Source organism: Hetaerina americana, unplaced genomic scaffold (assembly GCF_022747635.1).
Source record: "Hetaerina americana unplaced genomic scaffold, ioHetAmer1.1.p SCAF_1, whole genome shotgun sequence".
NCBI lineage: Eukaryota > Metazoa > Arthropoda > Insecta > Odonata > Calopterygidae > Hetaerina > Hetaerina americana.
In genome coordinates, this window is record NW_027286069.1 from 111,580,441 (window position 1) to 111,592,869 (window position 12,429).

A 12,429-nucleotide genomic window follows, 5' to 3' on the forward strand; every position below is an offset into this window, starting at 1 on the left:
ATCATTGAACCCACTAATCGTCAATCAAACCGCCGTTCTTGGTCCACTTGTTGAACAATTCCATCGCCATTGATACTGGATCTGCCACTCCGCTCTTCATCATGCAAATTTGTGCGGACATACAGTCTCAAGGCCGTTGTTTAGGCAACTTTTCATTCCCTCACTTATCACTCAAGGTGCATAAACAAGGTTGCACATCACATCAATGCCCTGGCCTTAATGTCATTTGATCGACAAAAACGGTGGTCAAAATAGAATTTCAAGTTTTACTAATGCAATCATGACAAAACTTTATTTCTAATGGCTGCTCTGATTGAGGTCAAATGGAATAGTTCAGCGTACTCCGGCCGTCATTTCGATGACATAATATAAGGATGATCCCATGTAATTTCCAGTAATTTCGAAATGTGCGCGTACTATCTCGTGGACACATACTTTAAAATTGAAGTTGATCCATTTGGACCCCGAAGACTCAACAGGAACTCGCTCATAGGGAATTGAATAGTCCACTTCAGAAAGTCACAACCAACAGAAATACGCGCCTCTTTCAGGTTAGCGATTGACGCAGTGGGTATATCATTTAAACGATGGAATTTCATTTTACAGACAGCATCACCTATCCTCAAGCCTCAAAGTTGAAAATAACATGTTTAAACAAGTAAGGCGAGGTGTAAGAAGGTATCATATGATTAAAATAAGAGCTAGAATAATGGTAAAAACTAGTGGTCTAACATAACAATTTCTTAGCGTCCTCGTTCACAGCTTTTTCGATCCCGTATCGTTCGCGGAAAAAACGACACTGCAAAAAAGGCCGGTGAAACTGTTTATACCTCTCTACGCTTCCATATTCATCATCGATTGAGACCTGCTTCCAATAAAAGTTAGAGATGTGACCTACAAATGAGCCTTGAGCAGTAAAAAATAATCTTGTGACTGACTGCCCAAGGATATAATCAGTTCCGATGTAGGAGTAAGAAAATAGAGGCTTAATTTCACTCTCTCAGTCGCACGGAAGCAATTGGCCCGCTTGGAGGGGGGAGGGCGTGAACACACTTACCTCGGAGTGCTGGGCGTGGACCGCCGAGTACCTCTCGTCGCTGGAGTAAGTGGTGAGGCCGACGGTCAGCAAGTGGTAGTCCTTCCTCCGGATCCACGACACCTGCAAGCCACAGGGGGATGATTAGTGTCCCCATGTTTTACAAAATAGAAAACATAACATAAGTTTAACCGAGAATGCTTATGTGCGCCTGTGTAGCCGTTATAACAAAATGGTGCCACGCCTGATTTGCAACTTTAATTGTAATGGATGGACGTTACATATAAATCAAAACTTCCCCTATTGAACAGACAGTATTTCTTCATGGGCCCTGACTACCAGTGGCCAGTGAGCGTATTTCTCGGATTGTCCCAAGAGGAGATCGGAAAAGAAGACATGAATCTTAGGGAAGTTTTATGAAGCAGATTAATACGAAACTATTTGATAATAACTTATTTTGGCCGTATTGGAATATCTCAGTTGATTATTTAATTTTAAAAAGACTACAACTAACAAGTTAACTTCTCTAATTCATCTCAACCTTTTAACTGAACGGTGTTGTTCTTCAATGAATCCTCTACATTGATTCCAAATGCGATTTTGAGGTATTATGAACATTCTATACCATTACATGTCGTGTACACATACCCTGGATAGCACTTGTATATTGTTCTCCTACAGGAGAACCGCCACTAACAGTAATTAGATTTGCAGCTGCGAGGTAAGATTTTCAAAATAAAATCTGACGCCGGCAGCTTTCAAGACATAATGTGAACACTTCGGAATTTTGCAATGGAGATTCCTACTCCGAAGTGGTGGTTTCACGACATGTACGCATGCATCCGCGTGCATTTTGTGACATTTGGGTACATTTCTCGTCGGTGGTAATAATGCTCAGTCCATTCGGGATTGTAGCTGTCCTATAGAGGTTGCTTTGTATCAGATAAGACCAAGAGTTAGCTGTTTGTATCTGTATATTGAGGGCAAAAAGTTTCATCCGCAATAGTTGGTATCCCTCTAGTTGAACTCACGCTTGTAGAGAAATCTTTGAGAGTAAATAAGGGCATACGCTGAATTAATGATACATCAAGGATACGGACTGGCGTTTTCTACTTAAATTATTCCAACATCCTGGACTAAAACCTTCCTGCATTTTAAAATGCACACACGCATGCGCACAAACTCATAAATACAGGTTTTATTATTGATTATTTTGAAAGTAATGTTTCCAATGTTTTCAGTTCAGTTCAATCATAGTGCCAACTCATTCAACATCACAAACCAAGTCAATTCTACGAGGGATATTTCTTGAGTTAAGTCCGTTTGGTCATTACAAAAATTGTATCCGTTAGCAAAAGTTTTTATTGACCGTGTTATTTTCCTGCAACCCTACTTCAATTTTCTACGCAATCGCCGTTCACTCCTAAGCCCTTTTCGTAACGCTACACCAATGCCTTTGATCCAAGGTCGGGACGGGAGATAGGGGTCCAAAAACGCACTCCTACTCAACATCCTTTGCCTTTTGTGTCAAACACTTTCGGTACCCACCTATCACACAATTTGCGATGTTCGAGTTTTTCCGTAACAATCGTTTGAGTATTTGGTGGGTCCAATAACAGTAAATTTATCAGCCAGAACATTAATCGTCGATCTTGGATCAGATCGCAGATTTCGGTCCGCGTGTGGAACGATTTCATCGGTGTGGATCCTGGGTGGGTTTTTCACTTCGCTCTTCACCTCGCACATTTGTGCGGCCATTTTATTTCTTAAGTCTCAAAACCATTGTCTAAGTAGTAGTGGTAGTTTTTATGGGAGGCGACCGGAAGCCGAGATCAGTTGTACCATTAAGGATGGATGGGAAAGGAAGGGTGGAGAGAAACCCGGCGTCGGCATTAGCCTACTCATGTCGAAAGGCGCCAAGGGGTCCACATATTAAAGTCCCATCCGACGGGCGTCGTACTCACTCAAAGTACTCTCCACAAAGCACCTCAAGTGGGGAACGGGATATCACCGAAAAAAAATATGCCGCCTCCGGGAATCGAACCCGGGCCGGTGGAAAGTCTGTACGTTAGCCACCGCACCATCCCGATCGCCCCCACCAGTTTATAACCTTCATTTACTCATTACTATTGGCCCATAAACTAGACTGCACATCTCTCGATGAACATGTGTTTCTGATGAACCTTTTGCACACAAATCTCGAATCACAGCACCCACACTTAACAACTGGCGGGAGAAACGATTTCCGTGGTCATTATTGTATATGCACTCACCGACTGATATACGACTAATGCTTCAAAACAATAACTTCGGAGGCTTCAGAAACAATCAATAGATGGCGCTGCATGCGTATACAGGGTTCGTCCGGAAAATAAGTGTACTGACTCCTGGGCTGGGCGCGCCGCTCCAGGCGCGCCCAGCACCGCTCTGACGGGCTGCGATTGGAGGGGGGTATGTTGGCAAGCGACGCTGAAAAAGGCAGTCGGCTCTGAGCTGTGGTGTAGTGAGGAGCTCTGTTAACGCGAACCTCCACGCTCGACCCACGTCACGGAACGCGATGCCGAAGTTTTTGGAGCAGCGTTATTACATCAAATTTGCGGTAAAGCTTGGGAAATCGTCTACCGAAACTGTCGGTATGATTAACCAGGCTTACGGGGAGTCAGCCATGTCCAGAAACATGATCTTTCGGTGGCACAAGATGTTCGTGGAGGGCAGAGAAGAGGTCGACGACGAGTCTTCGAGAGGTTCCCGATGATGCCTTCGCGGGAGCGTTCCAGGAATGGGAACGCCGCTGGAACAAGTGTATCGACTCACAAGGGTCCTATTTTGAGGAATATTAGCTTAAGATATGTAAAAGTGTAATAAATTTTTTTTCCCGAGCTCAGTACACTTATTTTCCGGACGAACCCTGTAACTTTGTTCTGACCCGCCAATATTTAAATATAAGAAAAAGGCCCTTACTTTTCGAAAGGCACAAACTACTGGGATACCAAACGGTATAAGGACAATTTTCAATGAATTGGCACAACGATACATTTCATTGCGTCTCCCAAAAAATACAAGCCAACACTAAAATGAACCCCTCTTCATCTCTGTGTATGAGTACTTCCTCTCTATCCTATTTCTGCCCCTTCCACGTTTGTCTAACTTTCTCCCCTCCATCACAGCCTTCAATATTCCATTGCCAATTAATGTGCTTTGAATCAGTTTTTCCCTCCTCCTTATGACGTCTTCCAACAATCCCCTCTCCTCCTCCACCACTCCTAGCACTTCCTTATTTGTTTTCCTTTCTGTTCACTTCACCTTCTCCCCCTTACTCCACACCCGTATTTCAAAAGCCTCCAATCGATGCCTATCAATCATCCAGCTTCCATGACCATATTTCTGTGCCATACAAGACTACGCTTCATGGCAAAGATTTGAAGAACCACTTTTGTGCATCTTTCTCATCAACCCTGTCATCAATTACTCCATTCTTTTGAAAGTGTGTCTGCCTAACGCAATTTTTCTTGGCATATCCCTATTACTTTCTATATTTAGGCGCAGAGCACTTCCGAGACAGATAAACACTCTAACCCGCTGTAGTCTATGTTCTCCTATTTTATTATTTTATTTAGCCTTTATTTTCCACAAAAACCGCATTACGTTGTTGGTTTACATTTATTCTCTTTCCACAAACTTGTAAATCGTACTGGTTTTCCAAAGTCCTCTGCAATACTTGCAAACCCTTGGCAGATTGGTGAACTAAAGTTTGATCTTCGGCTAAGCTAACTGATTTTGTTAATTTCACACCTTTCCAACCTTCATTCCTATCTCCAGATTTCCGATAATACCTCTTTGGCCATTTCCTCCACAAATGCGCCGAACAGCAGACATGGTAGTGGACATTCCTTCCTTACTCCTCTTCCTAACACTGCCCATCCGGACACTCCATCCGCCACTCACACCTGCGCAGTCTGTGACATTTACGATCATGTGTAAGTCTCGTATCCCGCCAATATACTCTTATTTTTGGCAATGCGTTATATTCAATTCACTTACTCAAACGCTTTATCGAAATCTACGAAACAGGCAAATAAATCCTGATTGTAGTCCATGTCCCTTTCTATTAGTGACCTTATTACTGCTATGGAATCACGTGTGCCTATGTCCTCTCTGAACCCAAACTGATCGGCCCCTGCTCTTCACCCTCTTATTGATGATCCTGGGAACAACTTCACATGTGTGCGAAATCAAACTTATAGTTCTGTTGTTAAAACTAGGAACTAACACTGATATGACGAAGTCTTCAGGCCAAATTCTTCTCTCATAAATGCCATGTCGTATTAGTCCATGAAAACTTTTCCTCCTAACTTTACCTCAACCTTAATCGAGTTCCGCAGGAATGCCGTCTACTCGCACGGCTTTATTTGATGTCAATTCCATTAATGCCCTTGCTATCAAGTAAGCCTGGACCTAAGCTATCCTCAACTACGTAATAATCTCTCTCCATGTCTGAGCTTGCTACCCTGGATGTTTTTAATATACAGTTCTTCTATATATCCCTTCTATCACCGTTGACTCTTCTCTAGTTCAATTTTTATTTTTCCTGATTTTTCTCTGAATTTTATCGCAAATTTCGTTTGCATATCGTTACAGAATTTTGACCTCCTTGTATAGCGCACCAATTTCACCCTTTCTCCGTAAACTTTCCACATCCTCGCACTGCGTCTTCCACCACGCTTCTTTCGCTCTATTTGTTCCCCATCTCAGTTTATTATAAAACTCTTTATATTTACTTCTTCCTAATTCTCTATTTAAGTTATTCCATTTTCTTCTCTCGCCTATCTTCGTAATAATGTCTAATTCATTGTGTTCTTGAATTCTACCTATTTACTGCTCCCATAGTTTCGTTTCAGGTTTTCGATATCCCTTTTTTATATGTTCCCGTTTTTTCTGTAGAATACCCAGATCCCTGTCTTCAATCATGATTTTCTCTACAGCTTACTGATACTACTTCCTTTTCATTTACAGTTAATACATCTACATTTCATTTCCTAACCCACCGCCCCTATCTTATCTTTAAAATCGGACGCCACACTTCGTGACTACTAAATTATGATCTGAGTCCGAGACCGCTCCTGGAAAACTCTGCAACTTTATCACGCTGTTCCTAAATCTGTGCCTAACCATTATATTATATAACTGATACCTTTCAGAGGCACCGGGCACTTTCCATGTACACCTACGCCTTTTGTGGTTTCCAAACTAAGTTTTGGTGATGATTAATCCCTGTCTTCTGCAGAACTCAATTGCTTTTTTCACGGTCATTACTCGTATATAAACCGTAGTCTCCGACCGCACCACAATCTATCCCTTAGCTTGCCGTCGAATTTCAATCCCCATTACTATAAAGTTTTTCCCAGCAGGAACACACGCGATGTTCTAACTGATCGTATTTCCTATCAACTTGTTTCTCATTATAATTGCTTGGTGGTATGCAACGTATATCTGAACAGGGACCAAGTTCGTCGGTTCTGCTTTTATCTCTTCTAGTAATATTCTATCCGTTGCTTGCTTTATGCTGACTAGGCTTCTTCCTATCTTTTTATTCAATATTATGGCAACCCCTCGTTGGCTCTCATCCCCTCCGCTGTATATTACTCTATAACTGTCACTCCTGTAATCTCCGTTATCCTTCCATCTCACCTCGCATAAACCTAAAATATCTATGCTTCCTCTTTCCATCTCTCCCTCTATATTTTCTAATTTTCCTGACCTCGACATTATTATGATATTCTATGTCTCTATTCAGTCTTTTCCTGCGTCTTCTGTGCCGCTACTGTCTTGAACAATATGAAGTTGTGATTTACAAGGAAGGTAAGATGCGATAGGATACTAAGATTTAGGTGACCATTGACGAAAATTGTCATCTAATAGAAGATAAATTTGCGGGAAAACTGACCTTTATGCTCATAAATTTCACATTCCTCTAACCAAAATGGATAATGTTTGCAATGAATGTTCATTTTCATGGCTGGAGGGTGGATGAATTTCACATCATCAAATAGAGAAATGAGATTTTGAGAAAAATACATAAAAGGATATACTCATGTGCGAATGTGATCAAAGGGACTCTTTAGATGAGGAGAACATTGCAAGGGAACAGAAAATAATGCAAGAAGCAGACCACGAACTCGTTAGATGCGAGGGAAGGACTGAGCCAGCGGAAAGAAGTCAGGGAATGGCGAGTGACATCGAGGAGGAGAAAAATACGCTTGGCTATTGTAAGCACTTCCCTTTAAGTCAGACGCGTTCTCAAACGCCTTAAAATCTTCATATGAATACAATCCAGCGCAAAGCATTCATTGTACATGATGTCTTCAAAATCACCGCTGACCCTCTTTGATTCGAAATAAATCCACGATGGGGTCTGCCTTGTCCATTTCTCAACTTCGAAAGGGCGCCCGACAGCGCTTGGTTTCACACTGAAGGAAATCGAACGACTCTGTTCACTACCTATGGATGGGAATGCAGATTTGACGAAGCAGATGTTTTGCAAGTTCAGTAGCTTCAGGCGTGATGTGGTGGAAGTCGAGCATAATGAATGACTGATCGTAGCACTTTTCGTCATTTCATAAAATTTTTATTTTACGTCCGGGTTTCGATGTATTACAACATCATCAAATCTTACATTACATTCATACATCAGGTCTTACATTATATATTATACATCAGGTATTACATCATCACCTGATGATGATTCAGTGCATCGAAACCCGGATGTAAAATAAAAATGTCATCAAGTGGAAAAGTGCTACGATCAATTATTCATTTTGCATGTTTATTTCGGCAGATTTTCCGCCCAATGAGTCGGCAGCATCCGTAAAACACGTCGTATGCTCATCAAAAGTTTTTCCAAATGTCGGTATCCCGGTGTCTCTAACGCATATTACTTAAGGTTTATTTAAAATCTGGCGCACGCAAAAATATTGCGGACCGAATACCCCTCGCATCTCTGTTTATTTTGTGAATGTAAATTGCCGGAAGGGTTCAGTATGATACGCGACCTCTTCGATTTATGAATCAGTCGGGGCAGTCGTGGTCAAATAGTATCCCTTCGTCTTCTATCCGACCGACCAAAGAACGATTCTGCTCCCCGTTTGAATTCCGAGTGAGATGGGAACGGGAACCAATATTATCAGCCTCATCGCATGCGCTGAACAGAGAGAGAGAGAGATAGGAATTTAATCCCATTGAGGTATCCGGAGTCACACGACTGCATATCCGAGAGAATCCTCGCCTTCCGGTCCTGACCGTCTTCCACATGAATATCAAGGCAAATGCATCCCGTCGGAAACCAGGAAAAATTTCCAGCGAGAATGGCAATTACATAATGGCGTCAAGAGGTCCGCTTATTAGCAGCCGCGTGGCTCTTACTTAGTTTAATGGGACTCGGTGTCACAGTCCCATTTCTTCCAACTGCATATACCAATATTAAAACTTCAGCTTTCGCGAAGGGAGCCCGTTCCGAGCTTACATTTATTTTTTTATCCCTTTTAATGCGAAAAGTGCGCGCAAGCCCTTAATTCGTCGCGGCGCGAGCACCTTTCCGACGGGAAAGTAGGACAAAGTAGGGTTTCCTCGGGAACGAGGTCATGCGCCAAGGGGGAGAGGGTGCGGCGGCTGTAAGAACACATACACACGCACGCACGCAAACGTCGCACGCACACACAGCGCGGCCGTCCCCCCCTCCTCCCCACTCCCTCGCCTCAGGTGCAAGGCTGACGCGATATCCGCCCCCTCCCTCCACTTGGCCCATCTGCGAAAGAAACACAGCCTCTCCTCCGAGCGAGCGGGGCGACGCGATCGAAGCCCGCCCAGTTCACCGCTCGGTGGCCGGGAAGGATGGGGGGCCGACCGCGGCACCGCACCCGGCCGACCACGCTCGCGAGCCTGGCCCACACACCCCTGCGGTTCCCAAATTACGCAGACAGCTAATGAACACTTTTACGTACCTCGAACAGGAAAGGTAAGAGTGTAAAATGGGCTGCCGAGACGCATGAAAACAAAAGGATTGGTTTGTGAATGGTGTAATGAATTACTAGAAACTTTGGAAATAAGTGAGCTCACTGCAGATGACGCCTCGTTAGTAATAAATGGAAAGAGTGGGAGGGAGTCGAGTAGTAGGGCGGAGACGAACGGGACAGACCCAGACAAACCCAGGCATGGGCCTCGGAAACAGAAGGAAAGATGAAAATTAGGGATATCATTTTGAGACCATAGAGAGTTTTGCATAAATAATACACGTAGTCACAAAAAATCAATTGAATTGTCTTAGCAAAGACTCGACTGGATTTTCATCAAGGGATTTATAAATATAACAAAGAGGAAATCAGGGTAAATAAATTGAAAAACTTGAAATATATGAATAACAATCGAAAAAAAGAGGAGGAAAAATTTACCAAAATATGAGAGAGATGATGAATGGACGAATCGCAAAATGTGAGGGAGGCATGCGCGTCTTCCTAATGTGACGACGCAAATTAAGTGAGAGGATATTAAGTGAGGATCTTAAGTAAGCCAGGAGCCAACGGGACACGTCAATTTTACACTCATATCAATCACAAGTGTTTAGGCGGCTTCCAGAGGAAGGGTGATGCAAAACTCGCGGAGCGGAGGCTGAAGCAGCATGGTCCTGCAACGTATGCAGCATGTGAAAACCATAGCAACCACTCGCAGATCGGTGTCACGGGTGAAGGGGGAGCTTACCTAGCGCTAAGCCCTCAACGGCGTGTGAAATTCACTCATTGTAAGGGTAATAAGGGGAGGGGGCAGTCCTTTTCTCTTCAATGCCTATGGTTTCCCTGGGAGATGTGATGCACGTAAGGTAAAACAACCTGGGTTAAGCTGGCGGTCCATAGAGACATCACCGGTAATTGAACTCGGGCCATCCGGTCAGTCGGTCAGTGATCTATCCGCTGACGTACCACACACTGCATGAAAATGAGGACCATCTGCGGAATTGAAATAGCTGACCAATTACAGAAATTATTATTATATAATTATTATACGGGGTAGCCTGCCGGTTAAGGTAGGTTTAGGATGGACACAACTTCCAAATATTTCTCTTGCATCGTAACAAAAAAACAACCCAACATCCTACTCTACAAGTCCCTCTTCATCTCTGTGTACTTCCTTCATCCCGTCCAATATCCCTATCCTGTTACTGCCCTTTCCTCGTTTTCCTAACATTCTCCCCAATATTACAGTTTTCAACATCCCGCTGCCGATCAATACGCCCTTCATTCGTTTTTCTTGCCCCCCAATTATTTCTCCCAACAATCCACTCTCTTCGCCCACCATACCAAGTACTTCCTCATTTGTTTTCCTCTCTGTCCATTTCACCTTCTCCATTCTTCTCCACACTCACATTTAAAAAGCCTCCAATCTACGCTTATCCTCCTGCTTCAGTGACCATGTTTCCGTGCAGCACATAGCTACGCTCCATATCAACGTTTTTACGAGTCTTTTCTTAACATTCTTACACAACGTCCCTCTCATCAACTCCCTCCTCCGTATGGGTTAAATGGAAGAAGGGACCATTTGGTCTCAATTTCGCCCAAATAAAGACCACTATCTATCTATCTATCTATCTATCCTCCTTGTGAAAGCCTCTTTGCCTAGCGCAGTTCTTCTCCTTACGTCCCTACTACTTTGACCGTGTTGGTCCAAAACACTACCGAGATACGTAAACTGTTCCACCTGCTCTAGTTTTTCCCTCCTATTTTAACGTTAACCTTGGCCTTCCTCTTTCTGGAAAATCGCATAACCTTTGTTTTACTTATATTGATGCTCATCCCATTTCGATCGCACTGAATATCCAATTCACTCAGCAGTACTTGCATCCCCTTGGCTGACTGACAAACTAGAGCTTTTAATGAAATATTAATAAAAGAAAACTTTGATTGCAATAAACGGAAATTGATTTTCGGAAAAAATATTGAAACATGAAATGGAAATGGCAGATTATAGAGGAGGAATAGTAATTAGTCACAGGTCCATGCCCAGGAAGCGGGTAGTTTGGGGGTGTGGCTGCGTTATCGTCGAAATTGAGGACCCTAAATTTTGGCGATAACAAACGGACGTGAAGGGGAGGAAGAACGCTTAAGTCATTTGCATACGCTCGAAATTAAGAGAGACTTTTGCGAAATGAAATGATGCCCCTAGCTCTTTTAAGTATAGGCATGAAACAATGTTAAGAAAGCTTTAGGACGGAGCACAGCGTCGGGTCATGTCACAACGTGCCCTTGGAAGGAGGGTTATCGGGGTCGAAGGAGGGTGCAGGTCAGACGGGCCTGAAGCAAATAAGGAAAGCGGGGGAGGAAGGCAAAAGGGAGGAGGAGATGAGGCCGTGCGGGGCAAATTGGGAGGGGGTCCAAAAAGTGGCAGATGGGGGAAATGGAACGAGCAGTTGTCCGACACCGATGGAAGGGTGGGCGAGCGGGGAATACGGAGGAACATTGCAACGACGACATTTTGGAGAACGTGAAGATGATAGGGAGGAGAAGGAGAGAGAGGAAGGGAAAATTGCGGACGATGAACAGCTTTTGAATTCCGCGCAAATTATTTTGATGTCCCCGGAAATCTTCAACGATTTTTAGGCACGGTCCACGACGTGGCCAAAATAACAAGATTAAAAAATTACATTCTGGTATTTCCTCCAAATTACGTCTTCCAATAGTAACTACCGTCCTCCAAATTTAGTCTTCCAACTACCTAATTATAGTAGCTAATAATATTAACTAGCGCCCCAATGCTTGTGGGGAAAGTCACTCCCTCGCCGGTGATTTGACACAAATTCAATATAATGGGAAGCTCATATTTACAGAGGGGAGGTGGTATTAATATTTTGATTGCGTGTGTGGTTACTGGAGAGGAGGGATTGACTTACCCCGTAAATCACTCCACCAATCTCATTATTCCCCTTCTTTTTTTACTTTCATAGTGGTGTAAAAAAACCTTTTTACGATTCAATGAAATATTATTTTATATAGCCAGTCGAAAAAGAGGCCGCAAAAATCTCAATTTGTATTTTCCTTATAATTACCTAATTATAATAGCTAATGATAATAACTACTGCCCCAAAACTTGCCATCACCCGACGCTCACGATTGGGAAAATTTCACTTATCGTTTGGCGTTATCCTTCGTTTTATATCACAATGTGCGCGGTGTATTCACGTATACGACGATGATCATCGTTTTGCAGCCCTAAAGTACGCATCCGTCCATGGATTTCAAAAGTGGAGAACACTCATAACACCAAATACTACTTGGTGATGAGATTTGCCAATAGTTCAATTACAAACAATCAAGGTGTCACTAAAATCTAGGTTGAAGCATTGTTTTCGA

General features: G+C 43.1%; 1 protein-coding gene across 2 annotated transcripts in view; it reads right to left on the reverse strand.

The window, feature by feature from the left end:
• Positions 1-12,429, reverse strand: part of LOC139695846 (limbic system-associated membrane protein-like) — a 211,629-nt gene that overhangs the window by 25,986 nt on the left and 173,214 nt on the right. For both annotated transcript variants that reach the window (XM_071594593.1, XM_071594592.1), the window contains exon 3: positions 1,058-1,159. In XM_071594593.1, coding sequence (XP_071450694.1) covers positions 1,058-1,159 — 102 coding nt within the window. The remainder of the gene's footprint in view (positions 1-1,057; positions 1,160-12,429) is intronic.